This window comes from Agelaius phoeniceus, chromosome 18 (assembly GCF_051311805.1).
Source record: "Agelaius phoeniceus isolate bAgePho1 chromosome 18, bAgePho1.hap1, whole genome shotgun sequence".
Classification (NCBI taxonomy): Eukaryota; Metazoa; Chordata; class Aves; order Passeriformes; family Icteridae; genus Agelaius; species Agelaius phoeniceus.
Window position 1 is genome coordinate 3,688,337 of NC_135282.1, and position 23,843 is coordinate 3,712,179.

At 45.8% G+C, this 23,843-nt stretch overlaps 1 protein-coding gene across 6 annotated transcripts; it reads left to right on the forward strand.

The window, feature by feature from the left end:
- The first annotated feature begins 447 nt into the window (after positions 1–447).
- On the forward strand, positions 448–21,577 carry MAPKAPK5 (MAPK activated protein kinase 5). 6 transcript variants are annotated; one of them, XM_054646106.2, is made up of 14 exons: positions 448–871; positions 4,893–4,966; positions 5,825–5,900; positions 6,918–7,015; positions 7,975–8,083; positions 9,828–9,917; positions 10,587–10,682; positions 11,689–11,769; positions 13,686–13,873; positions 15,741–15,861; positions 16,429–16,559; positions 17,126–17,247; positions 17,542–17,646; positions 18,569–21,577. In XM_054646106.2, exons 1-14 carry the CDS (start codon positions 836–838, stop codon positions 18,661–18,663), a joined length of 1,422 nt encoding a protein of 473 aa, XP_054502081.1. In that variant the 5' UTR covers positions 448–835; the 3' UTR covers positions 18,664–21,577. The 6 variants fall into 6 exon arrangements, with proteins under 6 accessions (XP_054502081.1, XP_054502082.1, XP_054502080.1 ...); XM_054646107.2 differs by having other exon boundaries at positions 450–871; positions 17,126–17,241; XM_054646103.2 differs by lacking the exons at positions 6,918–7,015; positions 7,975–8,083 and having other exon boundaries at positions 451–871.
- The last annotated feature ends 2,266 nt before the right edge of the window (positions 21,578–23,843 follow it).

Sequence of the window (23,843 nt, forward strand, 5' to 3'; positions counted from 1 at the left end):
TTGTATTGCCTCGATGTTACAGGGACATTCCAGCTGGTACCCGGCTGGAGGAGTGAGCGGGGTCTGAGCGTGAGTGAGGGCGGTGGGGCTGCCCTGGGAGACACGGCCATACTGTGATTTCTGGGGAGGAGCGGAGGGCAGCGAGCGGCCTCGGCGGCTCCTTCATCGCCGCTTCCCCCTCACGGCCCTGAGGGCGGCCGTTCCCCTCACATCTCGCGACACTTGGAGCCACCCGGCTCCTCAGCCCAGCGGGCTCGCCGAGTTCTCGTGAGACCTCCGGGCCCCGACGGGCGGCAAATCCCTTCGGTAGGTCCCGCCCACCGACATCTCGCGAGACTTCGGGAGGGCAGACTTAGGGAGGGGTCAGCGAGATTAGCTCCGCCCCCGAGTCTCGGTGATTATAACGTCATCATAAAGCGCCACCCTTCTAGAAAGCCCGGCGGGGTCTTTCCCGTTGCCGTCGCGCTTTTAGAGCTGCCCGCAGCCGCCTGCGAACCGCTCCAGCGCCGTGGCGGCGGCTCCCAAAACCCCGCGGCGGGCGCGTGGCGGGCGCGGCGATCCCGCTCCCTCCTTTCTTGCCGCTCGCGGCGTCGGCAGCGCTGCCGCGGCGGGCCGCGCTGTCCGGCGGGGCTGCCCGGTGGGGGCTCCGGCGATGTCCGGCTCCCGGGCGGCTCCTCCCGGTTGAGCGGCGGCTCCGCGCGGGCCCCGCGCCCTCCCCGCGCCGCACCCGCGGCCCGCCCGGCCGGGCATGAGGCGGAGCGGCGGCGGCACAAAGGCTCCAGCGGGGCTGCGCCTTGCCTGAGGCGGCGCCGGGCCCGCCGCGCCCCGCGGGGCGATGTCGCACGATCACGACATGGACAGGACGATCAAGGTTGGCGGGGGACGCCGCCGGCGGGGCGGATTTTGGGGCGGTTCGTCCCGGGGGGTTTGCTCGGGATCCCGCGAACCGAGGAGCTGAAGTTTGTGGTGTTTGTGTTTTAGCGAGCAGAGGAATTGCTGCTCGCTGGCCGCGAGTTGTGGTGTTCGCTCATTAATTAGTGCTGCTGGTTAATGAGGCTCTCATTATCCATGGTAATTAGTGCCGCGCTCGCTCCTGCCCTTCCATCGGGACTCGGGGTTGGTCCCGATCTGTCCCTGCTGCAATTCCCCTTTACCCGGTGCAGCTGATCCCAACTCGGATATGAAGTTTTTTAGGGTTTTTATTTTCTTCCTTATTCTGCGGGTTCTGCCCAATGTCCGCATGGCCCAGAAGTTCCTGATTCCTTTTGTCCAAATCCTTCTTCCCCAGCTTTGTTCACCTTTCCCGGATTAATGTCCACAAACCACAAAATTATCTGAGTTAAATTGATCAGAAGTTTCTGTGAGCTCCTCCTGAACCCCCCAAATTCCTCTGATCCACTGGGATTTCTGCCCCTTCCTTCCAAATCCTGTATAAATTAAACTTGTATAATTTAATACTTTTATAATCTTTAGTACTTTAATAAGTACTGATCATTTTCTACTTTATGCCGATTTTATTTTGCTTTTCAAATCCTTGGTTTAGCTCAGGCTTGGTTGTTCTGGGGTTCAGGGTCTGGAATTTAGGACAGGATTTATTTCCAGATTTGGGGATTGAGAGAGGTTGGAGGAGCAGGAGCTGGAATTCCCCAGGATGGGATTTTTCTCTGGTTGCATCCAGTTTGTCCCAGCAGCATCCTGCATTCCTCCCAGTCACCCTGGGACTCCCAAAACTTCAATTTCCAACCATTTCCCATCAATATCTTTCAGAAATAGGTTTTTAACTGTTTTTAAAACATGATGGAAGGTTTACAAAGTCTGCATCCGTATGCAAACCTTGAGATTACAAATGCTGGCTTAGAAATGCCATGGAACAGGACAGGCATTGTTGAGAAATAGAAATAAATTTCAGGACAGAAATTCAGAAATAAATTTAAGGACAGCCTTGCAGAAAGCCCTATTACTAAAATAGCTTAAAATAACTAAAATTACTTAAATTACTAAAATAACAAATTACTCCACAGGGGTAATTTTAGATTATTGTTTTTTTTTTTTTTGAGGCATTTACAGCATGAAGTGGTAAAAGCTGATAGGCAAAGAAATGCTTATAATGTATTGTAATTAAAAAAATTAAAAATTAAATTAGAAATAATTGGCTTCTGATTGTGATGGTGTGAATTGTAACACCTGAATTGTCTCACCCTTCACCTGAGACTGAAAATGGAATAAATGTTTATAAACCCCTCTCAGTTGCCCCATCTCTGGGTCAGAAAAGGGACAAATCCCACAAATTGGTGTTTTGTGTGAGGGAAAAAGGCTTTTTTTGGGGTGTGCTGGTCAAAAAAAAAAAAAAACCCTTAATCCCACAAATCTCCAGTGGGATCATGGAATCCGTGGGGTTGGAAAAGCTCTGAGCAGGGCTGGGCTGGGAGAGGGACCCAGGCTGGGAGAGCTCTGGGAATTCAGCTTCTCCTTTTGGAATTCTCCTTTTCCCCTGGAAATTCTGCTTTTCCTTTTTGGAATTCTGCTTTTCCTTTTGGGAATTCTCCTTTTCCCCTGAGAATTCTGCTTTTCCTTTTTGGAATTCAGCTTCTCCTTTGGGAATTCTGCTTTTTCCCCTGAGAATTCTGCTTTTCCCCCTGAGAATGCTGCTTTTCCTTTTGGAATTCTCCTTTTCCCCTGGAAATTCTGCTTTTCCTTTTGGAATTCTCCTTTTCCCCTGGAAATTCTGCTTTTCCTTTTTGAATTCAGCTTCTCCTTTGGGAATTCTGCTTTTCCTTTTTGGAATTCTGCTTTTCCTTTTGGGAATTCTGCTTTTCCTCTGAGAATTCTGCCTCTACTCTGGGAATTCTGCTTTTCCTTTTGGAATTCTCCTTTCCCAGGCCCTGGGCATCCCAGCCTGCTGGGGTAGTTCCCAAATTCTCGGCTCAGCCTTGGTGAGAGGGAATTTTGCTCCTGGGGAGATCCCAGCTCCACGTGGAGTTGTGAAACTCTGCTGGAATTCTGGATATTTCACATCATGATCCCCCTTTTTTCCCCACTGAAAATTCAGGTTATTAATCAGAAGTTTCAGGTTCCTGGAATTTTGGATATTCCCAGGAATTCCATACCAGTGAAATCCAGCTGAAACACTTGGATGTTTTTAAACACATCGGTGCTTTTAAAGCATTTTCAGCTGTTTAGGATCAAAATCCTGGAATTTTTCAGGTTGGAAAAGAGTGAACATTTCCCTGGCAATGCTGGGAATTCCTGGTGCTAAGGTTGGAGCTGCCATTCCTGAGCTGGGAGGTGGAAGTGGCTCCTAAACCCTGGATTTTGTGTCATTTGTGGTTCTTGACCATGAATTACTCATTTTTACCTCTGAGTTATAAACCTGCTTTGGGTCAAGGTTGGGATCCAAATTTAAAAAGGGCAGGAGGTAAAATCGTTGCTTTTTTTCTTTAAAACAATGGCAAATACACAGAATAGGAAATAGATACTAAATGCTCATTAATGCCCTCCTAAAATTGTGTTTTCACCCCACCCCTGCTGTTTTCAGCCCTCTGCAGCTGAATATCAGAAAAATTAAATCAGCTTTTCCCTAACAAGGGAAATTCTTCCTCACAAGTGAAATTTATCTGAGTTCAATTGGTCAGAAGTTTCTTTGAGCGCCACAAATTTCTGTGATCCACTGAGATTTCTGCCCCTTCCTTTCAAACCCTTTAAAAACCTTCAGGGGTGGCTCCTGCCATGAATTTCCAGTGGATTTGGGAATTGTTTTTCCTTGTGCTGCTGTTGCAGCAGCTCCTTGTGCTGTGATTTATCCTGAGCACAGGCAGGAATTTAATAAAGGAACAAAGGCCCAGCTCAGGGCATCAATCAAAGCTCTGAGCTGGGTTTAAAGCTGGGTTTAAAGCTGGGTTTAAAGGCTGCCTTGGGATGTGGTTAAGCCTGAGAGCACCCAAGTGTGGCCTAACAAAACCCAGCCATGTTTGTGTGGGTTTGGACAAAAGGAGCCTGGCTCATGAGCAGAAAAATCTACAATTAATCAAGCAGGGTTTAATTTACACTGTGATGGTTCCAGTGGTTTGAAACCTGCAATTTTCTGTTTTCTGTGACCAAAAAAATGCATTTTAATGCTGAAATGGGCTCCTTGTTTCATTGAGATTGATCATTTCTGGGTAGGAAGCTGGAACTGAGTCAGGGAGAGATGCCCCTGGTACACTTTGGGTATTAAAAGCACAAAATCCCATTTACTGCTCTCAATAACCCTGTTTGGAAATTCCAGCTGCACAGAAACAAAAATTTTAACAATTTTAATCAGCTAAATAATTTTAACAATTTTCAATTTTAACAATTTTAATCAGGTAAATGATGATATGAGCATTTATATTTGTATTTGTATTTATATTTATATCTGTATTTAGTTTTAGTTTTATATTTGTATTTCTAATTATATAATGATATATTTATTTTTATATTTGCATTCATGTTCAATGGTATATTTATATTTATGCATAATGGTATATTTATATTTAATTTTCTATGTTCATTTTATATTTATAATCATCTTTATATTTATATTCCATTTTATATGTTCGTCTTATATTTATAATTATAATTATATTTGTATTTATATTTATTAAATATAAATACAAATATAATTATAATTTTAAATATAAATTATTATATACATTTAAATTTAAATTTATATAATATTTAAATATTTAAATTTATATAATAATTTCTATTTAAAATTAAATATTTTCCTCAGAAAAGCAAACTCCCCAGCAGGCATTTTTACACTCAGATCTGCTGAATTGTTTTTTGGTTTTTTTTGGGGAAAAGCTGTAATAATTTTATTTATTATGTATTTATTGCCTGTGTTTTCCCTCCTGCTGCTCCTTCCTGAACAGGAAACCTCCATTTTAGAGGAATACAACATAAACTGGACTCAGAAGCTGGGAGCTGGGATCAGTGGCCCTGTTAGGTAAGGGAACACCCAGGATTGTCCCTGCCCTGTGGAGGAGTCTGTGAGTATTTTACTAAAAAACCTGATGGGATACATGGAAAACCCAAACCAACAAACACCTGTGCCCCACGTGGGTCATTCAGGAGGGGTTTTGTCTTTTTTTTTTTTGGGAATTTGGGGAGGAAAATTTCTCCTCCCTTCTCTGTGCTGGTGTGTTCCCCCAGCCTGCTTTGGAATAATGACACCAGAAATTCCTGCTGAGCCCCCTGCCCTGCCCCTTCCCTGCTTTCCCTGTTGTTTTTCCAGCTTTTCCTCTGCCTTTGCATCCCAGCCCTGCTGCTCGTGGATTTTTAACCCCTGGATGATTTCTGGGAAGGAAAACACTTTTCCAACAAAGCTCCTCCCTTCAGAAAATGGGAATTTGGGCTGGAAAACCCCTGGGTGCTCCCTTTGTCTTTCCCATCATTTTTCTTCCTGTCTGGGTTCTCCTCATCCTTTTTGGGTTGTTTCATTAAAACACTCGTTTTGTGCTTTGTTCTTTTGGCTGCCTCTTCAAACGTGGGCCCTCTCCTCAATTGTTAAAGGAGGGGGGGAAAAAGAGAAAAAACATCACCCAAAATGAGGATTTCCTTCCCAAACCACTTTAGCTATCCCAAATATTTCATTTATTCCAGAATCACTGGGGGTCTTCAGGTGTGCTTTGGGTTATTTCCATCCAAAATCTCTCTTGGGGCTGAATTTAAGGATGTATCCCAGACTTGGGGCCTTCCTGGGAATTCCCATGTGGAGAACAAGCTCAGAGCTACAAATGAATTACTTCAGGTGTCTCTTTTGCATCTCCTTGCTGACTGAATGATTTTGTTGCTGTAATACCAGAGTCTGCATGAAAAAATCCTCCCAAGAACGCTTTGCACTGAAAATCCTCCTCGATCGTCCAAAAGCTCGAAATGAGGTACAGTTCCTGCTTTTCTCTCCAAAAAAAACCTTAAATTTTGAAGCTTTGGGGATGTTTTAAGCATAAAAATCCCACCACCAAACCCCCATTTGCTGGCTGTGCATCCAGAGATTTGTTTCTAATGAACTGAGCTGTGTTTTCAAGCTGTTCTTCTCCCTGTAATGGAACAGAACCAGTTTGAGAGGGAATTTTGTTGCCACATGTCACTGCTCCAAGAATGCTTCGAGTTGTTCTGGAAATGGATTCTTTTTTCCATGTGCCAGGACCTAAAGCAGCTCCTGACACAGGTTGGGAATTCCTGAGGTGTCAGCCTGTGGAATGATGGGCACTCCTCCAAGCTGTGGGGAATTTAAAGAAGGGTTAATTGTCCTTGAGGTTGAAGCAACTTCCATTTCTTGTCACTGAGCAAATTGTCCCTTAAAATTCCCATTAAAATCATCTGTGTCCAAAAAGCACCAAGGCTTGGCTTGATTGAACAGCCCAGGGAGCTTTAAAGTGGGGGAAATTCCTGAATGTTGGGACAGGAGGTCCCAATTCCCTCCCAGCTGGAGCCTCCCTGCAACCCCAACCCCACAGCCTGGCTCAGCAAGGGACACATTTGATGGGATTTGTGCTGGGAGAGAGGCAAAAAGGGACAGCTCTGAGCTGGGGTTACCCTCCAGACACTCTTCAGGTTCTGGTTCCAAGCATGGAGGGCTTGGAGGTTCTGAGCAAGGCTTTAATTCAGATGTTCCAGCTGTTGGGAGTGCTTAGCCACGAATGGAATGATGGAATTTTGGGGTTTATTCATTCCAGATGATGGAATTTTGGGGTTTTTTCATTCATTTTCACTTCCATTCAAGTGCTACATTGCTCCTTTAAAGCTGGTTCTCTCCAAATTCCTGTAAAACACTCCCAAGATGGAGCTTTTCCCAGAGCTCTGTGTGGGATCCCACAACCTGCCCCAAATTTGGGGTGTTTTTAGCCCCAGTGCCTGTCCCTGTGTGCAGTAACAGCTCTTCCCTTCTCTTCAAGGTACGTCTGCACATGATGTGTGCAACACATCCCAATATTGTTCAAATAATTGAAGTTTATGCTAACAGTGTGCAGTTCCCACATGAATCCAGCCCCAGGTAAGGTTACATAGGGGGATTCATTCCCACAGCTTCTTTTCCATGTTTAGCCCAAGGTATAGTGGAGTTTGCTTTGCTTTGCTTTGGTTTTAATCACAAAATTATTATTTCAAGGGGGTCCCAGGTGTAATAATTATCCTGCAGACCAAGCAGCTCTTGTTTGTTTTTTTTTTTTTCCCCTGACTTTTGTGTATTTAAATTATTTTGCCTCCTTTATTCCCTGTGTTGAATGCATCTCCATTTTTTTAGGTTTTCCATTGATTCAGTCTGCATTGTGTGAAAGAGTTGTTTCTAAAAATATGGAATTCAGCCCTGAAAACTCTGAATGCATTGTCCTGCTTAAAATGAACACAGGAAAACATGGAGCAGAGTGATTTTTTTTTTTTTTGGTGTGTGTGTGTGCATTATTATATTTGGATAAAAATATTGTCTTCTGATAGGATCTTAGTGGAGAAAATCATCAGAGCTGGGAGAATGAAAGAGCTGAGACCTGCCTTAGGCTCTGGTGTAGCTGATTTTGCTGTGTGGTGGGAACTGGGAGTTGATTCCTTGAGGATCTGGCAGCCCTGATCTCCACCTTCCTATTTTTTATCCTTCATATTGATGGCAGTAAAGCTGTAAATGAAAATAATGGGGGATCCAGACTCAAAACCATCCACGTGCTGTGTAATCCTCGAGGGCAGAGTGTCCACATGGCTTCCAGCTCCATCCAGGCTGGAGCTGGATGTATCCATGTCCAGTTTGTTCCAGCTGGATGTGGGAGCCCATCAGGAGGAGCAAACTGGAGATTTCCTGGGAGCCAGAAAAACCAGGAGGATTTTAAACTCGGACAGCACCAAAATAGCCCCAAAAGCAGCACAGAGAAAGCAGTGTTTGTGTGAAATATGCATTCTTAGCTTAGCAATTCTGTTCTTTTGGATGCTTTTTTTAATGTAACAACATGAAATGCTTTTGAACAGGGCTCGGCTCCTAATTGTAATGGAGATGATGGAAGGGGGAGAGCTCTTCCACAGAATCAGCCAGCACCGGCACTTTACTGAGAAGCAAGCGAGCCAAGTAACAAAGCAGGCAAGTCACCCCCTGTCCCAGCAAATCCATCATGCTCTGGCTAAAGTAGGGACAATTCCCGGGGCTGGAAGGGTGGGGAAAAAGGATGAATTCAAAGATTCCTCAGTTCTGATCCGATGATCATTGCCTGCTTTGTTATAAGTGACAATGCCCAAGCTTTACTAGGAATAAAGGATTGAAGGTGTGGGCTTTGTTCTCTCTGGGTCTGCTGTGCTTAACGTTGCTTTTCCACACCTGCTCTAGAGAAGACTCCCAAGAGAATTTTGTCATTCTTCCTGTCCTAAAAGTGTTGCCTCCAGCAGGAACCTCCTGAGCTCTGGAACCTCCGTGACCCCCTGGGCGTTTCTCTCCTCTGGGCCAGGGGTTTTCAGGCTGGGTTCTGGGCTTGGGCTGTGGAATTCCTGGAAGATCCCAAGGAAGGAATGTGTCTGTTTGTTCTGGTTTTGTGTCTGTTTGTTCCTTCACCCTTTCTCTCCCAGCTGACTCCTGAATGATTTTATAACCTCCATGGTGGTTTCTGCAGGGGGTTTTGGTGTCCGTCAGGTTTTTTGTTGCTGGTGGGACTCTCAGAAGGATCTCTGTGGAATTCAGTGCTGGGATCCCCAGTTCCCCTCAGCTGGAGAGAGAATATTTGAACCTGGGGCAAAAAATTTGTGTTACTTTTGTGCTTTGACTTGTTTCTAATGAAATGCTAATCGTGCTGGTACTTTTTGGTCTCATCCAACAAAGAAATGAGGTGGAAGTACAGAATTATTCTTTTTGTTTGACATCCTTTGGGCTGTTTGATTTCTTTGACACGATGGGGAAAACTTGTAAAACTTTACCAGAAATCAAGACTTTGGTTTGAATTCTGTGTGTACACTTGGGTTATTCATGTCTCAAGTAACTCTTTGCTTTAATTGTTCATAGAAATGAAGTTTGAAATGTGAAATTATTTTCTAAGGTGGTTCTTCATCCTTGTCTTGTACCCAGGAATGGTTAAAGCTTTTCACAGCACTGCCTCATTTTCTCTGGGAATGTGTTTGTATTCGTTGCTGAGCTGAGTTAGCAGTGAAGTTCTCTTGTGACAGTAATTTGGAGGTTTTGAAGGACTCTAAACTTGGGTAGGATCCTACAGAGTGCAGCAGGGATGCTTCCAAATAAGGGTTGTGAGGCTGTGCCTCGCTTCTGTCCCAGGAATGCTGTTTAAATATTTATACTTGGCTTTTCTTGAAATGAATTGCACTTGGAAATGTGCAGTCCCTGGAGCTTTTCCTGCCTGGACTGCAGGTTCCCAAAGCATCCTTGAAACAATCCAGGAATGCATTTCTGTGGGATATCCACAGAATGACTGAAGTGCAGGCAGTGCCCGTCCAAAATGAGAGAATAAAAGTGCCTGAGTGTTGGATCTGCAGATTCCCTGGAATCCTGAACTCCCTGCTGGGCAGGGGCAGCACCCTGGAACCCTGGCACAGCAGGGAAGGGGCACTGGCACCTCCTGCTTCACTTTGGGGGCTCTCAATGCCTTGAGTTCCCAGACTGAGGAGGTTGGGGAGCCCAGGCCAGCCTGGCTTTTGTTTCCTGTGGGATTCATGTCCCAGCTGTCACCTCAGTGCAGCAGGGCCAGGCTCGTCCTGAAGGAGAGCTCCACTTGGGTGGAGTTAAAATATTTGGGGTTGGAAATGTCCTTTGTAAAGCTGCAATAAATGTCCAGGCTGCAGGAGGAGGTCAGTGATTGTAGCTGATTTATTGTGCCCTTTTCCAGATAGCTTTGGCTTTGCAGCATTGCCACTCACTAAACATTGCACACAGAGACCTCAAGCCTGAGAATCTCCTCTTCAAGGATAACTCTCTGGTAAGATGAACATTTGCAATTCTTTTGCTGCTGAATTCTGGTGAAGTGTGGCTCAAGGGTGACTCTCAGAGTAGTGGTAAAATGACACGAATGTTTTGGTGACAAAATTGAAATTGTAAATTCAATTGAAGAAAAAAAAATTTAATGGAAATGAATTTTCAGTTGAAAATTTCAGTTGAATTCAATTAAATTGCACATTGAATCACCTGGATGGACTTGGTGCTTTCCCATCCCCTGATCTCCTTGCAGGGCAGTGAGTCCCTGCTGCTGCTGCTGCTGCTGTAAAATAGGAGTCAGGTTCTGCACCTGAACTCAGGGTCCAGCTCTGCCCCCTCATCAGGATGTTCTGAGCCTCTGCCCAGAGGTGCTCTGATAGATCCAAACAATTCTTTGTGTCTCCTGCTCACCACCAGCCTGGATATGCAGTGACCCCCCCTCCAAGGGGCTCAGTGCCTTCCCAGTCCCTGAGGGGGCTGTTCCTGGCCCAGAGCACCCAGAAAAGCAAAACCCCTGCTTTGAAAGGTCAGTTTGGGACCTTTCAGCTGCCTGCTGGAGTGTGAGGGTACAAATACAATGTTTGGAAAAGGTGAGATGAGGACAGGGGGAGAATTCTGTGTTAGAAAAGCTGATTTAATGAGATTTGTCTAATAAAGCCTCTTCTTGTTTTAGGATGCACCTGTTAAATTGTGTGACTTTGGGTTTGCCAAAGTAGACCAAGGTGACTTGATGACACCCCAGTTCACTCCCTATTATGTAGCACCTCAGGTAACAACCAGTTCCTGCTCTGGCCTAAAGGGGGATCGTTTATTGCCTCAGCCTCCATATCCACGTTATTTTAACCCCCTTTTCTGTCCTGGAAGGGCTCTGAGTGCAGGAACCTTGCAGGAATCCCTCCACCCTGAGCTGGAGTGCCACAGGGATTTGTTGATAAAGCAAATTTCCCAGACTCTGCTCAGCCCTGATGGTGATAATTGGCCTTCAGCTGAATTAAAGCAGCTGCTTTGGAGAAATCCCTGCTTTGCCATCCTCCTTCCAGCTCAAGCTCATTCAGGATTCCATTAAAAAGAAGAAAAAGGTTCTGAAAAGGCTGCTCACAAAGGGCAGGGGCAGAGGGTTGGTACCTGGGCACCTGGGCCTGGCCCCTGTGTCATTAAACACAATCTGTAATTACACACAGGCTGCTCTTTGTAGTGCTGCTTTGCCCCTCTCCTGTCCTTTGTGTTGGATCCTGCAGGAAATGAAAAGCAGCTGCAGATGGAGATTTAATTGCAGTGCTGGGCTGCTGCCTTTAATCACTGGGAAGGGCAATTCAGAGATCAGAGCATGCCCTGAAAATTCATCAAATTCCTTCCCAGCTGGAGCCTGCTGGGGCTCCCTGCAGCCCAAACCCACAGCCTGGCTCAGCAAGGGACACATTTGATGGGATTTGTGCAGGGAGAGGCAAAAAGGGACAGCTCTGAGCTGGGGTTACCCTCCAGACCCACCTCAGGTTCTGGTTCCAGGCATGGAGGGGTGGGAGGTTCTGAGCAAGTGTTTAATTCAGGCAGAACTGGAGATTTCAGTGCCCTGAAATATTATATATTTTAGTATTTCCCTCATGTAGAAAGCTTCAGACTTTCTTAAGGAGAAAAACTGGACTTTGGTAGTGTTCAGTAGCTGAAATAAGTTTCTTGAATGGAAAAGCATCAGGAATCTTTGGCACAGGCTTTGCTGGTTGTGTTGCCTGTCCATGAAATGGATTTTTCTTTGTTTTTATTTCCCCTCTCACCAGGTATTGGAGGCACAAAGAAGACATCAGAAAGAAAAGTCTGGTATTATCCCCACCTCTCCAACCCCTTACACCTACAACAAGGTGAGCTGGGAAACATCTTTCAAAGTCTTCCCCACCCCACTGCTGCTTCTGATAGAGCAAAAAATAAAATGCACACTTAGTGCACACCTAATTAATGATCCTCTAATGAAGGAGGGATAAAGACACAAATGCTGTTAAGGAGCACTAAATGTGAACAAGATTTTGGGGAGAGTAGAAGGAGTCTGCTGGAGTGAGGCCATGAGGGAAGTTCCTTTCAGCTCTGTTCAAGGGGAATCTCTTTCCTGCTGCCAGAGTTTCTGGATGTGCACAGCATTCCTTGTTCAGGCAGCTGTGCCAGGAACTGCCCTGTACCTGAATCTTCTTGAAAACAATCAAGGATTTATTGTGTAGCTGCTGGAATCTTGGCAGAATCATGGCAGGAAATGTCCTGAAAGGTCCTAATCTTTTTTTGGGCATTCCAAAACGTTTTCCTGTTTATTATCATCGCTGTCTCCTGCTGGCTGAGCAGTGCTTGAACCACTGAGTGTTCTGGGTGTGTCAATTTTAGTTCAGGTTTTCTGGTTTGTGATCCCAGAGTAAGGATCTGTCCTGATTCCAGCTCTAGGGATGGTTGTTTATTCCACCCCATGCCTGAGCAGGTGTTTGTTGGCATTTAGTGGCCTCACTAATGAGAGAGTTAAAGCAATTATTAATTACTCTGCACCACAAACCTGCCTTCCTCAGGCTCTGACTGCCTCTCTCCATCCTGGAGAGCCAGGCTGGTGATGGTAGCAGACACTTCTGTTTCTGAACTCCTTAGAATGTGCCAGTAGTGTTTTCATATGGAGTCTCTTCTTCCCTCTCTTGTCCCTTGATTTGGGATTTCCAGGGTGGGAGGGATTTGCTTTCCATGTTCCATGTGAAGGATTGCTCTGGTGGCACTGGGTGACAGAGCTGCTGAGGGAAGGGCCTTGTCCCTGGGGGTGATTCTGCAAAAGCAGCACCTGGCACTCACCCAGAGTGGGCACTGAGAGCTTCCAGGTGCTCTGTCCTTCCATGGCAGTCCTGTCCTGTCCCTGGCTGCCCCCACAGGCAGCTCTGATTCCGTTTCCCTGCTGTTCCTTTCTTGGGTGGTTGTTCTGTTTTCAGCTTCCCATTGGAAACAACTGGATCCTTTTATGGGATTGGGGGTAGGATTGAGGACTGGGGGTAGGATTCAGGATTGGGGGTAGGATTCAGGTATCCTGAGAGATGCAATAAGGCTCTCACACCTCTGCAGCCCCGGCTGTTCCAGACAATTCCCAAGCACTTGGAATTTGTTCAGCTTGGAGCTGCCTTGTCCCAGCAGCCAGATTTATCCACAAAGCAATAAACTGTGCTGGTGTTCACAGGGGTCCCAGGAAGAGGGAAGAAATGAGGATCTGACTCCATGTTTCAGAAGGCTGATTTATTATTTTATGATATATATTATATTAGAACTATACTAAAAGAATAGAAGAAAGGATTTTATCGAAAGGCAAAGAAAGGAATGACAATAAAATCTTGTGACTCTCAGACAGTCTGAGCCAGCTGGGCTGTGATTGGCCATTAATTAGAAACAACCACATGAGCCCAATCCCAGATGCACCTGTTGCATTGCACAGCAGCAGATAACCATTGTTCATGTTTTGTTCCTGAGGCCTCTCAGCTTCTCAGGAGGAAAAATCCTAAGGGAAGGATTTTTGATAAAATGTGTCTGTGACAATAAACCTCTCACACCTCTGCAGCTCTGGCTGTCCCAGACAATTCCCAAGGCCCTGGAATTTGTTCAGCTTGGAGCTGCCTTGTCCCAGCAGCCAGATTTATCCAGGAAGGTGGATCTGGAGGAGGAGCTGAGCTGCTTCTGTTCCTTTAGGGAATCACACAGGACTTTTATCAGAACTCCCCCAGTATTTGCTGCAAACTGCTCCCCAGAGTGACCCTTTCCTTGCTTGCAGAGCTGTGACCTGTGGTCCCTGGGGGTGATTATCTACGTGATGCTGTGTGGGTACCCCCCCTTCTACTCCAAGCACCACAGCCGGACGATTCCCAAGGACATGAGGAAAAAGATCATGACAGGAAGCTTCGAGTTCCCAGAGGAGGAGTGGAGCCAGATCTCAGAAATGGCAAAAGACATTGTCAGAAAGTGAGTCCTTGGAGGGAACTCTGCTGTTGCTCTGTGCTTGTGTGAAGGAATTGGAATGGTTCCATGTTAAGGAAGTGGAAAAGCACCTTGGAAGTGCCTTATCCCAGCACTGGGGATTGTCTGCAGCTCATCCAGCTGACAAATTCTCTGTTACATTCAGCATAAGCAAGTCTAGGAAATGTTTTCTTTCCCCTGTCCAAGTGTTTAATGTTGATGTCTCTTTTGTTGGGGTGAATTGTGTATTGAGTCTTCAAGGGGAGTGGGAGCACTGAAGGGTTTCAGGATAACACAGCTGGCACGGATTTCCTGGGATAACATTTGAATTCCTGTGAAAATCAAGTGCCTTTAATGGGATGTGATAAATCTGTCCCCTAAAGCCCTGTGCACATCATACAGAACCTAAAAAGAATCAGGCAGGAGGATGGAGAGGGAGATTAAGATCTGTCATGAGGTGCCAGACTCAGATAAGGTTTTGCATGGATGTTTTATTCCAAATGCTAATGGAGTCTGTTTTCCATGCAGGGCACATCCCTCAGCTGGGAGTGTTTCAAAGACTTGGTCTGTTTGGGAGCAAGAACGTGGCACTGATTAGGGCTTGACCTCACTTATTTTTGAAAAAGTGACAGGGACTTACTGCCTTTGCATCACCAGAGAGAGGAGCTGAGGGAATAAAAGCAATATAAATAGGAAAAAAAAATCACTTGGGGAAGTACTTTAAAAGTGTCACTGGCTCCTGAGATGCACTGTAAATTCTGCAAGGATTCACATTGTTTGGAGAGGGTGCTGAGCCCTTTTTAGAGCTGTGCAGGGGAACCCCCAACCTTTCATTAAATTAACTTTCCTTTATACCAAGGTCAGCTCTTTATTCTCACACAGAAACTCCACAGGCAAAAGGTTTCATTGTCTTTCAAAATTCCCATGGAAGTCAGCTCTGAGGATGTTGTCACATGGATCCAGGCTGATTTCTGACCTCAGGCTTGATGAGGGCTTGATAATGGCTCAGGATCTGGGAAATGCCTGGCAAAGGAATGCACGTGGCTGCTATCAAGAGTGAGCTTAACCTGCTTGGCAGCAAGTGGCATTGCTGCTCTCCCCCGTGGTGCTGCTGACATTTTGGACAAGTTATTTCCACTTTCTTGGTGCATTAAACAATTGTGCTCTGCAGCCAAGAAGCTGATCTGGAGTTGTCTGAGGAAGTGTGACAGGCTCATGGAGTCATTCCCATTTTCATTCAGACTTTGGGATGACTTGTCAGCACTCTGGGGGAAATCTTGCTTTTTTATTTAGTTGTGCTCATCGTGAGAACACAAATTGATTTGTAAATCCTCTTTCCAGGGTTTCATGCTAGGAAAAAAAAATTATTTAATGGAGTTTTCAGCAATCTTGGAATAAAGTTGCTTTTTATTTTGAGGGGCTGGAACCAAAGTGTTCATCACTTGAGGACTTTGCAGGGGGGAGAAAAGCTGAGGAGCGGCACGGTGGGAGCAGTGAATGCTGCAGAGTTTGCATGCCCAGAGTCCTTGGGATGAGTGTAACCTGTTCTGGGCGTGAGCTCTGGGAGTGCCTTCCCAGAAAGTGCCAGCCTGGATCATTTCCAGCTCCTCTGGAGGTGATTTCCCACCTGGGAGCAGCAGCTGTGGAACTCAGCAGCACAGGGGAACCCCAGGAATGCCTTTAGCACCCTCCTTTGCCCTGATGAGCTGTGACAGCACTAAACCCCAGCAAGCTCAGGGAGCTGGCACAGATTTTGGGCTCATTTTGGGGCAGTTTGAGCTCTTGGCAAAGCTGGTTTTTTTAGTCTTGAAAATGCTTAAATGCTCTGTAAATCACCACAGCCCTTCTTAGGGATTTATTCTTTCCTCCCCAGGCTGCTGAAGGTCAAACCTGAGGAACGTCTGACCATTGAGGGGGTGTTGGACCATCCCTGGCTCAATTCCACAGAAGCTCTGGACAACATCCTGCCCTCTGCCCAGCTGATGATGGACAAGGTGTGAGCAGCAGTTATTTGGTCAGGAATGTTGCACAGGAGCAGGATAGCTCTGGGATGGGTGAAGGGCTTTTTTTGATGTGGGGTTATGCAGATAAGGAGCTTCTCTTCTGCTTAAGGGGAGCCTGAGATCATAGGGAGAAAATGGAAACAGAAATGAAAATGGGAATAAAATGTGAAATTTGGGCTTGAAGGAGATGCTCCCAGATGGTGCTAACAAGCAGCCATGTGCTGATGGTGGAATGCAGAGCCTGAGGGATCTTCCATAGGTCTTCCCTCTTTTTGCCATGTTTTATGAGGTCATACAGCAATGACCTCACTAATTACACAAATAGTCCTTGTTTCCTTGAATTTCTGCTCAAAGAGGATTTCAGTCAATCCTGTGACCATGAGGAGGAGATGATCCTTTGTCCTGTTTCCCCCAGGGATATTTTGTCACTGATTTTAGTTCCAACCAATACCTTGCTTCACGCAAACCTGATTTTTCTTGCACATCTCCAAAATAAATCAAATTTTGGTGCCTCTTTTTTTTCACCCACGGCAAACACTGTCTCCATTGTCTTTCCAGGCCATGGTGGCAGGGATCCAACAGGCTCATGCAGAACAACTTGCAAACATGAGAATCCAGGACCTCAAAGTGAGCCTGAAACCCCTTCACTCCGTGAACAACCCGATCCTGCGCAAGCGGAAACTCCTGGGGTAACTCCAGAGCTGGGCTTGGAAGGACAACCTGGAGCCAGCTGGGAATGGCTTTGGGAATGGCACAGGCTCAGCTGTGATGGTTTAACACACTTGTGGTGTTGCTCAGACAAGTAGCAGTGGCACAGTGTGGGTTTTCTGCCAAGATGTGCCAGTGAGGGCAGGAAGGAGGTTGGACGCTGTTCCTGCATTGAGCAGATTCCTGTTGGGATGATGGGTCACGTGTAAGATAAGGCAAACTGGGAGAAAAAATTCTTAAGATTTTTTTTCTCATCCTGACATTTATTTAATGAAGAAGTCAGGTAACCTCTCTGTCTCTCTCTCTCTTTGTTGGAATTAATCTAAAAAATAGACTCATACATTTTAGGATCACCCTTATTTGAAGTAATTTAAAAGAATATTCCTTTTTCTCCGTACTTAAAATGATCAAGAATTATAATTAATGCTGAACCTGTCTCCCAGTTTCCCGGAGAGGGAAGGAGCTGTGTTAGACTGCAGCAGTTACACAACAAGTAACGAGCTTGAGCTCGTTAAATTCTAATTATTTCCCCCTTGTTCTTGTGCAGCACCAAGCCAAAGGATGGTGTTTACATCCATGACCCTGAGAATGGAAGCAATGATTCCAACGTGGCTCTGGAGAAGCTGAGAGATGTGATTGCTCAGTGCATTCTACCACAGGCTGGTAAAGGTTGCCACTTTTAAGAACCTTTTATTCCTAAATGTGCAAGACCCCACCTTTGGGTCTGTCTGTGTCAGTGGTGAGGAAGGAAGAGAAGTCCTGGGCAGCCTCTGAGCTGGGATTTGGGTTCATGTGGAATTTTAGTGACATGCAGAGCTGTTAAAAGAACTTTTAAACAGGAATATTTGGTTTGAAGGCCATTTCCTGGTTTGTGTGGGGTCAGCAGGAATAACTGCCCAGTTTGCTGAGCCCTGAGTGAGGCACGAGGCCAAACCTCCTGTGTCCCTCTGTTGTCCCAACCAGGAGAGAATGAAGATGAGAAGTTGAATGAAGTGATGCAGGAGGCCTGGAAATACAACAGGGAGTGCAAATTGCTGCGAGACACCCTGCAGAGCTTCAGCTGGAACGGTGAGGATCCCTGCTCTCCCCCAGGGAATGTGGGACAGGGGAAGCACACACCACCCCCTGCTATGGAAATAACCCCCAGTGTACTGGATTTGGGCTGATTTAGCTTTTGACACTGTTTTATCCCTTCTGCCACAACTGATGTTCCCAAAACGGGGGTGAAAAAGTTGCTTTGAAATTTTTATTTGAGGCTCAGGGTTGAGTTTCCTGAAGCACCGGGAATGTAACAGCACAGATTGATCATGATAGAAAGGGGGAATTTTAAACTGCCAGAGGGCAGGGATAGATGGGATGTGTGCAAAAATCCTTCCCTGTGAGGGTGGGGAGGCCCTGGACAGGTTGCCCAGAGAAGCTGTGGCTGCCCCATCCCTGGAAGTGTCCAAGGAGGGGTTGGACAGGGCTTGGAGCAACCTGGGATAGTGGAAGATGTCCCTGCCCAGATGACCTTTAGGGTCCTTTCCAACCATCCCACGATTCTGTGATCCTTTTAGGAACCTCTCCAGCTGTGCTGAGCTGCTTTCCATCCAGCTGTTTATTCCCTCTTTCTGCTGGAGGCTGCTCCTCCCTGTCAGCCCAGTTTGGAAGCAGAATGGAAGCAGGACAGGCACCTTGGAATGCTCAGGTGGCTCCTGGCCAGAGGAGGCTGCACAGGGCTCAGCCCCAGGAGCAGGTGCTGGTGGATGGAAGGGACCAGGAGCCTCAGCCAGCTTCACAAGGGCTTGGTCCTGCTTCCTCCTGGTCTGTTTGCTTGGCTTTCACTGAGATCTTTAATTGCTCCATTTTCCCATGGTCTGTGAGTTCTTTTGGATCCTGTGCTGCTGTTGCCCTGAGTTTGTGGGAAGCATTGTTTCATTCCAGCTGGGATTGCTTTCCACCTTGTGCCCCGCTCCAGCTGATTCCCTGGTTTTTTTTTTTCCCCTTCCAGGCAGAGGATTCACAGACAAAGTGGATCGACTAAAACTGGCAGAAATTGTCAAACAAGTGATTGAAGAGCAGACAAATTCCCACGACTCTCAATAGCTGGAGCTTCTTAATCTTATTTTTTTTACCATTTAAGATTTATTCTTTAACTGTAAAAAGTATTTTTATGTAAATTAATAAATCATAATTATTTCATTAAATTTCCATACTGCTTGAAAATGCTGTATAGTTGTAGATACAAAAAAAAAAAATCATTGGTACTGTAATATTTTTTTAAAACTCAGTTCCTCGAGGTATATATGATCACTTATGTACTGTTAATCATGAGCCCCACAAATGGGGTGGATTTTATTGTTAAAAACCATTCTTTTTCTTAATAACCAGTTGCAGAAGCTGCCTTTCACCTGCCACATCCAGCCCCTGCAGTGACTGTATGCGAAGGAGAGCCACAGTTTCTCAAGCCCCTGCTCAGTGAGTACTTGAAGCAAGTGCTGTGAAATGCAAATTCACAGCTCCCCTTGGCACCTAAATTCCAGGTCTTTAGGTAGAGAGAAATCAATTAAATTAAATCAATTAAATACCTTCAGTTTGGCTTGGTGCCTGGCCCAGGCACCTGAGGCCATGTGCTTGCTGAAATTTTCAGTTCTGAGCAGTGACTCTCTTTTATTTCATCTTCCCCATTCCCTCAGACCTTCTTTAAGGCTTAACCTCCTCTCTTCCTTTCTCCTCATCTTCCTCAGAGCATTTTTAAGGCTGAATCAGCCATTCAGCACAAAACTCTTCTTTTTCTCACCTTGTCCAACAGCAGAGCAGAAGAATGTTCAAGTCTTTATGCACAAATTCTTTTAATTTCCATGGTGGGATCTTCCATGGACCGAGACCAGCCTGGGCTTTGTTTGTTTGGGATATTCCCATTCTTTCCTTCCTAGAAGATCCAAGGCTTGGGTTCTGACTTGTCCTCTTGTTTGGCAGAGCTGTTCCCAGGCAGGCTCCCAGTGCTCTGGGGAACTCCTGGGATTTCTCTGGAGCCCAAATTCTCATCTCTGATGCCTTCGAGCTCCTTCTTGGGGGAGCCACAACTGCAGGGCTGCTCCCTGCTCCCCAGGGCAGGTTCTTACTCTAGTCTGGAACATTGGCTCCAAAAGCTGCTTTTTTAAATCCTGATAAAGCAAACCAATGGCAAGAATCTGTACATAGTTCTAGTTTTCTACCTTTTCTGCTTCTCTTTCTTTCAGAGATCAGGCGGAGGCTTTTTATAGAGCTATTTTGGTACCAAATCCGTGCAGACACCGGCTGAGTGTGGTCTGCAGACTGAAGTGCCAACCCAGGGCCCTCAGTGACCACTCCTGAACGTTGTTGTCTTTCACAGCTCATCCATTTTTGGGTTTACATTGACAAACCTGAGCCATCAATCTCCCAATTCTCTCCTACAAAAGTCCAGCCTTGTTCTTCTTTTTTTTTTTGTCTCTTTTTCTATACCAAAACTTCCTTGCAGCTTTAGCTGGATGGCAAAGCAGTGTCTGACTCTTTCTATACAATTTTCTAAACAGTGACTTCTTGTTTTTTTCTACATGAAGGAGATGCTTTGTTTCCTGTTCTCTGTCAGCTTTCCTTAATCCTGTGGACAGTTTTCCAATGCCTGATTTATTGCAGGGTAAGGACAGTCCCTGCTTATCCATCCTCTGATGGGAGCAGGGAGTGTCTGTGTGAGCTGGAATTGTACCTCTGACACTACCTGGAATATTTGTGCACTGACCTGTTGATGAAAACTGAAGAGAATTGGCAAAAATTGAGATGTTTTGTCACTTTTTTGGCTTTACCATCAAGCCCTGTTATGTGCATTTCTGTCCTTGCTGTAATTCTAGGTCATGTCTTGAAATGGTTTCATTTTGAACTTGAAATCCATGTTTTTCTGGGGAATTGAAACTTTCAAGTGTGGCAGATAGAGATGGAAACAAAGAAATCACCTTTGTTTGAATGGCAGAGCAGAAAATCCCCTCCAAAAGCACTTTGTGACTCTGCCCTCCCAGCAGGAAAATCCTCAGGCCGTTTTTTGGGAGTCAGAATTTGTTGGAAGTGCAGTCAGGGGGGAAGGTGGGATCTGATGTGTGTTAGAGGATTCCTCATTTCTTCATCCCTTAAGTGCTGCTGATCCTGAGGTGGGAACATTTGTACAAATTTCCAAGGGCTTTTGCCACAAGGAGCTGCTTTTGATGGATTTAATCTACTTTTTCTTGTCTGTGATAAATAAGAAGGGCCTGATTTGAAGCAGAGGGAGGAGGGACAGATTAAGAAAACACAATTTGAAGACTCAAGGTCAAATGGTTTTGTTTCTATGAGAAAGTTGATTTTTTTACTCTTGGATAAGTTCTGTTTTACATTTCAAAGTTCAATAACTTTAATGGATTCATTTATGTGTTTGAAAGTAGCATTTGACTTTCTCCTTCCTGTGTTTAGTTTATTTTTCAGTTGAAGCAAGTGCAAAACACCTTGTCTTGATTCTCTGAGGCTTGACTTGGTAATAAATCTACTGATCCTTTATAGCAGACTGTGAATAATGTAAATATCTCGAGCTGGAAGTGTGGGATCAAAGAAGAATTTCTTTGTACAAACACTAAAATATGTGGGAAAGCTCTGGAGGTTGTTGGGTTTTGGGTTTTTTTAGAATTTTATTTAAGTGAAGAAAAATGTCTGAAATCATTTGACCTTTTCAAAATTTTCTGTATAACTGGCTTCTCCTGTGATTTGATTATTTGAAGCTTTTCTATATATATTAAAATTAGGAGAACCTGATTAGTGAGAGAGATTTTGATTGGAAATAGCAACATGTCAAACTTGCTGTCATTACTCCTGGATTTTCTTTTGGAAACTCGAGTCAGTCCCCATGTTTAACTCCTGTGTGTTAAAATGTTCTCATTTCTCCTCTCAGTGTTCCCTGTTAGTTCCTTTTGGATCAGTATTACATTGTAAATATTACCCATCCTGTATATAAATGATTTTACTAAACTCAAAAGTTCCTGGCTGGTTTTGTTTGGTTCCCAAATCCCTGCAGGAGAGAAGGAAGGAGGAGCAGCAGGATTCTGCTTTTCCCTGCAAGTGCCCAGAAGGTGTGGGTGCAGCACCTGGGGCTGTGGTAAGTGGTGAGCACAGTGGTGCTGGGTTCATTTCTGCATTTGGTGATCTTAGAGGGCTTTTCCAGCCTTAGAGATTCCATGATTCCATTATTCTGCCACACTCAGGCCCCATCCCACCTCCCTGATCCATGGGAACAAACACTTGAATGAGGGTTTGAGGCTGGATAAACCCTTAGGGAATCCTGGGCTCTGCTTGGCAACATAACCCAAAATTGCCTTTTTTAAGCCCAGCTTTCCATCAGATGGCAGCAGCACCTGCCCAGTGCTCCCAGTTAACCCCTGAGGGCTGTGGGGTTGGACTGGGCACTCGGGGAAGGGAGGGATGAGTCCCTCTGTCCTCAGGGACTCTGGAATAGGACCCAGATCCCCATGGCTGGTGCTCCTTGCAGTGGGACTGGGGGACACTGGCTGGTCACAAAAAATGGAACAAAGCTTTGTTGCTTTTGGCCCTGTGCTGGACCAGGGGCAGGCAGTGCTTCCCTCCCCTCTCTGCCCACAGAGCCTCAGGGGGGCACCTGGGCCCTCCCTGCCTCTGGAAATGGTTTTGTTGTCCTCGAGGTGACAGCAACCAGACCCACCCTTGGTCCAGGAGCATCTCAGGACACAAGAGGGGGCAGGTGTGAGGGCTCAGGCTCCTCCCTTGTGAGAGAATTTCCCTCTGCTTGGTGCCTTGGGGGAGTTCAGAGCAGGTTGGGTGGTGAGTGACCCTCAGAGCCTCCAGACTGGGAAAGGGACTGAGGGGACAATTTCTGGGAGCACTCAGAGCAGCCAACCCAGCAAGAAAACTCCCCTCAAACAAACACTGAGTGACTCCTGCATTCTGAGGAGCGCTGGGGCTGTGTCAGCACCCACTGCCAGCCCTGCTGCTCCATTAGCAATCCAATCATTGTTCCCTGGCTAATCTTCCATCACTTAGGGAGCCTTAATCCCCTTTTAAACAAATTGCACTGGCTCCACAAACGGGGTCAGTCCCAGGAGGGTGCAGGAGGCTCTCAGGGATGAGGCTGGGTGTGTTTCATGCCCTGCCAGTGCCAGGGCACGAATCCCACCCTCCCTGTGGAATATTTGCCTTGGAAGTGGGGCTGGAGAAACACTGAGCCATCCATGTCCAAACGTTGGGACTAGAGGAGGATTTGAAGGACCAAGTGGAAGAAGATGGCTGAAAACTTTGTTTTTATCCTGTAAAACAGCAAAATTGAATTGTTTCACTCAGTCTGACTCTGTAGGAGAAAATAAGTCATTGACCAAACCTCCAGGGCCCTTGTGTGACTTACCCAGAGTTTACACAGTTGTGTAAGTTAATTACACAAAGCTGGAGTATTTCCTCTTCTTGCCTAACCTGCTATGAGAAAAATTTGGGTTGGACCCAAAAAGCGAAGCTGTTGGAAAATAAAGAGTGTAAAGGTAAAGAGTTGTTTTTAACACAGCTTAAGACCTGGTTTATTTCCTATAGAATGGTGGGGCCTCAGTAAATAATTCATGTGAATGTCTGGAAATGCAAAGAGAGATTCAGACAAAGTCCTGCTCACCTGGTTCATGAGCGATGCTCCACAGGGTCGAAGCAGCTGATTTTGGGGAGTATTGTGGCTGGGCAGGAGTTGGCAGGAAGAGGGAAAGGGAAATGTGCAGAAACTCCAGGCAGATTTTGTCCTTTGCAATTCTTCCCACACATCTCCCTCCCTTCCTGAAGAGCCCAGACCCCCACTGAGCCCCTCTGGTGCCCCCCAGGTTCTCAGAATTTGGGATAAATCCTCTGTTCAGCCACAGGGAGGCTGTGACCAAGACCCTTGGTAATGCTTTTGAATTTTTTGTTGGCATTTAGACAGGAAAATCAAAAGGTTTTAGGTTCTTCCCGGGTGTGGAATCACCTGGATGACAGGTGAGCTGTGCTGAGCAAGGACCTGGGGGTATTTGCTGAGGGCAGCAGCAAAGGTTTGTTCATTGACATCTCCCAATTCAGGGACTGACAGCTGCAAATTACTTCAGATCTTTTTAAGATCTTCAAAGAGGGAACTTTGTGCTTTGCCACCTTGGGAGCAAATTCAAGTTTCCACCTACTGTTGGCAAGAACTGTTAGGATTTGCAGGAGGGAGAGGTGTTGACTTCCTACTCCTGGGTTTCCAGCCCATCTTTGACTTTGTAATT